The 5,306-nt window shown below is 38.7% G+C and overlaps 1 protein-coding gene across 1 annotated transcript; it reads right to left on the bottom strand.

The window, feature by feature from the left end:
• Positions 1-3,706: 3,706 nt before the first annotated feature.
• Positions 3,707-4,807, bottom strand: MELLADRAFT_113766 (uncharacterized protein; the record flags this gene model as incomplete). The annotated part of the gene is made up of 3 exons (XM_007418506.1): positions 3,707-3,862; positions 4,180-4,306; positions 4,773-4,807. The coding sequence occupies 3 exons, from the start codon at positions 4,805-4,807 to the stop codon at positions 3,707-3,709; spliced, it is 318 nt and encodes a 105-aa protein (XP_007418568.1).
• Positions 4,808-5,306: the final 499 nt, after the last annotated feature.

Here is a 5,306-nt window from a genome sequence, read left to right as displayed (position 1 = left end):
TGCGACATATTTTCTTTCATTGCTAGTAGATCTTGACAAAGGTTCCAATGCTGGCTGTTGGTTCAAGACAAAGACCACACCATTTTTGGTCAAACAACAAACTCAACTTCCTCCAGTTCAGGACTCAGGAGTTTATCTTTTTGTTCACTACCCATGTTACAGGTCTATGGTTGTCTCACTTCAACTCCCCTTCACCTCTCCAGTATATAACCAGGCTTGACTCTCACATCTTGCACACTGAACATCACTCCCACTTCCATCTTCCCCTCAATCCTTTTTGCCACTGGTGGCCATAGTTCTCTAACTCATTGTCTAATACCTTTGAAGACTGTTAAGATGTAAGTGCAAGTCTATACTTTATCTACCTACACTTACAATTTTCCAAGCGCTAGAAAAGAAACTGAAGATAATCATACATGGTATTTCCGCTTTGTTGTCTAGATTGTTGACTCTTCCAGCTCATTTCCATACACACATCCCCTTTAGCTTTTATATTTCTCCAATTAGAGATGTTGGATCCTAGCGCGCCAGGTGTGACAAAGCAAATGATGCTGGATTGGCTGCAAATAAATCAACCCATGACTCCGGTTTTGTCAAGTAACCTCATGGTGTTTGTGGCAGAGCTTGTGCAGAAGAAACAACCTGAATGTACGTATTTCTTATGTCAACCATCACATCTCTTTCTGCCTTGGGGATCCTAACCACAATGTACCTCTTGGATACAGCTTGGTAGTTTTCGTGGATCCGCAAAGTGATGCCCCGGGGGTGATACCTGGCGGTTCTTGATCTGATACACCAAATCCATTCCAAACCAACCTCAGTGGGGTTTTTTTTTCTTGAGTCTGATCCAACCCTCCAGCACATGTTCGGACTTATGAACCCTAATCATTCTTTTTGGGGGTCCTCCTCAAGCAAGAGTACCAGAGCATTGCCGGAAATTGGATATGGACTTGCGCTGTATAGTCTTTAATACAGTGGCGCCCACGTTTCATTGTGACCCAAAGTGTCATGGCTAGTATATGTGATGACCAAATGTGAAATAGATGTTTTATTTTGTTTCACAGTCACAAAAGCATCATGGTGATGTTTTTTGTAGGTGACACAGGAGAAGATGCAAAAAAATTACAATTCCTCATCTTGTCAAGGATGTCTTGGCCCCAATCAAAGGCTTGAGCCTCTTACATACACCATCATCCACTTACAAAACCCCTCCCACAACCTTTCATTGGCTCTTTGAGTGGGCTGTGCTGCCCGTGGTGCCCCTCCCAGCCGTTGTATTCAGCTCCCATTGTGAAAAACAGAACAGCAGCACAACTCTGTGATCTCATTCCTTGGCGGGTAAGTGATGATTGTACTTTGAGAAAACTAAAAATTGATATGTGTCTTCATTTCATTCTCAATAATGTACCTTTGAGATTGAAATCAAATTGAAGGACAATAAAAAAACATTGTGGTAATCAAATCCTGAGAGCATATATACTGACACAGTACTATATCATTATATTTCACATCACAGTCAAACTTGATATTTCATCTTACATTTCTTGAAAACTTATAACTTGATTTCTTAAAAGAATCTTTTAATAACTCACAGTTCTTCAATTTCTTTAGATCAGTTTGATTTAAACAAACTATTGATTTTCTTTTTATCATTTGGAACATCAACCTTCAGTTTATTCCTTTAATTCAACATAAACATTACAAAAAGAAACAATTTCAAAACACTATCACACAACAAGAACAAGATACAAATGATAAATTGAAAGAATGAATAAATTAAAATTGAAAATACACCACACATTAACAATCAATCTAATCAATCTAACTTGAAACTCATCAAGAAGTCAAAAAGAACAGTAATCAATCAAGCTCTAAAATCGAAATTAAAATCAGATGACTCTAGTTGGTATAAAATGTAGAAAGAAAGAAACAGAAGGAATGGTTAGTGTGGTAAAAGATAGAATGTGAAAGTAGAAGAAAGAATGAAACTAAAAGAAGACATACCTCAAGTGTGAAAGGAGCTAAAAATCGAAATTGGAATTGATAGTATTGAAGGAAGGAGTTAAGCTGGGAGCGACTAGATTAAAGATAAAAGAGATGATGTCATTAGCAATAGAAAGCAGAGATAGCATGAGAGAAGTAGAATGAAATGAACATACCTGGTGTCAATAGGGCTAGAATCGAGTCGGATGAGAATGACTTGGCATGAGAGACGCTCGGAATCAATTGGAATCGGTCGGGTGAAAGAAAAAGAATCGGTCGGAGTTTTGGGAGTTGAAGGTTATATAAGGAGGGGCTTTTGAAGGAAAAGAAGAGGAAAAGGATGGCATTGTGTAGGATCGAGAGGAGTCGATCGAGTGTTTTTTAAAAAAGTATTCTAGTGTTGTTTAGAGTGTGTTAGTGTTTGAATTAAGTTAAAGTGTTGATTCGAGTGTTCTAAGTATTCAAAGATAAGAGTAAAAGAGAAAAAGCAAGTTTTTTATTAGTTAGCTATTAGTTTAAAAGAAGTAAAGGAAAAGAAGGAAAGAAAAACTTACATTGGAGAATTGAGTAATTGTGTTGAAGTGTTGTTGAAAGTTGAAGTCGAGTGGAAGGAGGGTTACTGGTTTTATTTTATTTTATTTTTTTATTTTGTTCCAGTCAGTACTCGAGTCAGGGCCAGATCAGGGCCAGTAGGAAAGGACTGAACCTGGGTTCAATTCCTGGAAAAGTTGTGTTTTTTTTAAGTTGTTTTTTTTAACTTTGTGTGTGTGTATCAGTTGTGGAGGGATAAATAGGGTTTATAAAGTGTGCATATCACTGTACGGGGTAAATTAGGTTTACGGGAAACTTGTAACGGCGGAAGTGTTTGAAATTTGTCCTACGTATTTTTTTCGTAGAATTTTTTCAGGTTGAAGGCAGCTTCACAGCACCGTAGTTTCATCCGTTCTTCTAGGCGGTGATTCTTACCTTCTCCGGCTCAGCCTATGCTACACTGTGTAGGAGTTCTACAACGTGATATTGATTCAATAACTAAAGATAAAGATGGTTTTACTCAGAACCAAAAAGTGAGATGATTGAGGTGTAAATATCTCACCACAACAGGTGAGCCATTGAACCAGACTTCTCACCTGTTCATCCGGTGAGATGATTTGTATGGTCACGGTGTAAGCCTCTTTGGATCTTACCATGACCATATGAGAAGATTCACCTCATCATGGCATGAGACTTCTTGTACCATGACCATATGAGTCTTCTCACCTGATGAACAGGGGAGAAGTTTTATCCAATGGCTCACCTGTCCATTATATGAGAAGTCTCACCCAATGAACAGGTGAGACGTCTCATTTAATGGACAGTTGAGCCATCACCTTGTGGACACATGATCACATCAGGTGTTGGCCACCCTGAGTTTCACCTGTAGCTCAATCAGTGTGGCCTCAGGTGGAGAGCCCGGGATTTTTGGGCAGAGGGTGATTTCACCTGATGCTCACCTGCCAGCGGCCCCGTGGTGTACTTCACTGAGTTGTCAAGTAATTTATTATCCAAAACAACCCCGCCAAATTGTTGTCTACCTTGGTCATTCTGAGCCAGATGCCTTGGGTGACCTCCAGGTGTCAATAGACTCCCTACATCCATCCCAAGTAAAAGAAGCAATGTGTATATCTAAATTCAATTCATCAACATTCAGCCCAACTTCTTCTCCAACTTGCGGACGAGAACCCAATCACACCTTAGCAGACTTCTCTTGGGTTATACCACCAATAACATCGCCAAATATAATTGATAATGGTGTGATTTGGGTCAGCCTACCAGTTCCTCTGACTAAACAGCCAAGTTCAAAAGTAGCAACAGCATCTTCATTGGCCCACTTACCAAGTGACTTTGACCCAGAAAGCCCAACCCTCAAATTCAGTAGACAAACATACCATGAGGTAAGTGCTTTTCCATGAATCTGATAAGCATCAATAACTACTAAATGCTGATATTGATTTTAAAATTTTGATCTAGTTGGAATCTTGGCCTGGAAAAAGTCCACTAGTTGATTTGCTTCAATAGTTTCAGTCAATAACCCCCAATTTGGATTATATGGATGCCTGGACTCTTCATTATGGTACAAGATATGAAGCTTCAAAGCCTTCAATCAATAGACATGCACGGTTCATTGGTCATATGAAAAAGAAGGAAAAGGTTCAAGACTTTGTCCAGAGCAAGCCACACATGAAACTGATTGATTTTTGACATATGTTCATGAAAGATTGGAAGTTGATTCACGGGGAGGGTTGCAGTGGCAACAAAAAGCGCAAGAGAGATGAAAGTACCTCCCCTAGTTATTCAAAGCAACACAGCATCGATTGCCCTCACGCCAAACGGACTTTTGGACAGCCCAACTCTGATGTTGAAATTGTCACATTGAAGAAGAAAAAAATCACCAGATAAAAAAGGTCTCAAGCAAGAAGATATAAAAAAGAATGAACACCATAGAAAAAGGTTCAACATGACCAGATTAAAATGGCATGACATGAGGGAAGAGGTTTTTTTCTTTGGAATTCAATACTTTCATTCTTGATACAAATATCCTTGATATACCTAGGAAGAGAGATTTCCACATGTGGCCTTGATATTTTGTATTCCAAGTAAACTTGGTGTCAATCAACTTGTTTTCAGCTTTCCCATGTGACCATTTTTTGAAGTTTTTTTGCACAATCTTCACAAATATGCCTTGAATAAAGGAGGATTTTGTTTGATTTTTCTTTGATGAAACAAATCGAGCAATACATAGCTATACTTACTGTTTAACACTCCTGACACATTGGTAATGTGCCATCTGAAAGTGCTGTGCTTGGGTGTCTATGATATCACCTTATATAAGCGTTGAAAAAAATGAATGCAGAGTGTGTTGCATCAAGCAGAAAATAGCAGGAAGGAGGTCACATAGCAGCCAAAAGCACATCAAATTATTACCTTTTTTGTTGACAGGGAAGGAAAAGCACAGGTCAGAGGCTGTATTCTCTCACACATTGGCGCAACAACCTGATCAAGCAGAGCAAAGTGTTTCATTTTTTGTCAACAGTAAAGGAAAAGCATAAAACAAATACTCTACTCTCCCACACATCAGTGCTATAAATGAGTACTTAGTCAACCATCTATCCAAATTTCCTCGATTCCTCCCCTTCCTTATTATGAGTACTTAGTCAACCATCTACCTCATATCAGCTGGCCATTTAAAAATCAATCACTCTCCAATCATCGATAGTTTTAATAATCAATAATCAATCTTAGACCATTCTTATTTGGGTGAGTTGTGTCCGTCTGTTATAATAAAT

Source organism: Melampsora larici-populina (assembly GCF_000204055.1).
Source record: "Melampsora larici-populina 98AG31 unplaced genomic scaffold MELLAscaffold_94, whole genome shotgun sequence".
Taxonomy (NCBI): Eukaryota; Fungi; Basidiomycota; class Pucciniomycetes; order Pucciniales; family Melampsoraceae; genus Melampsora; species Melampsora laricis-populina.
Note: the sequence above shows the minus strand (reverse complement) of the source record. Positions and strands in the feature narration are given on the sequence as shown.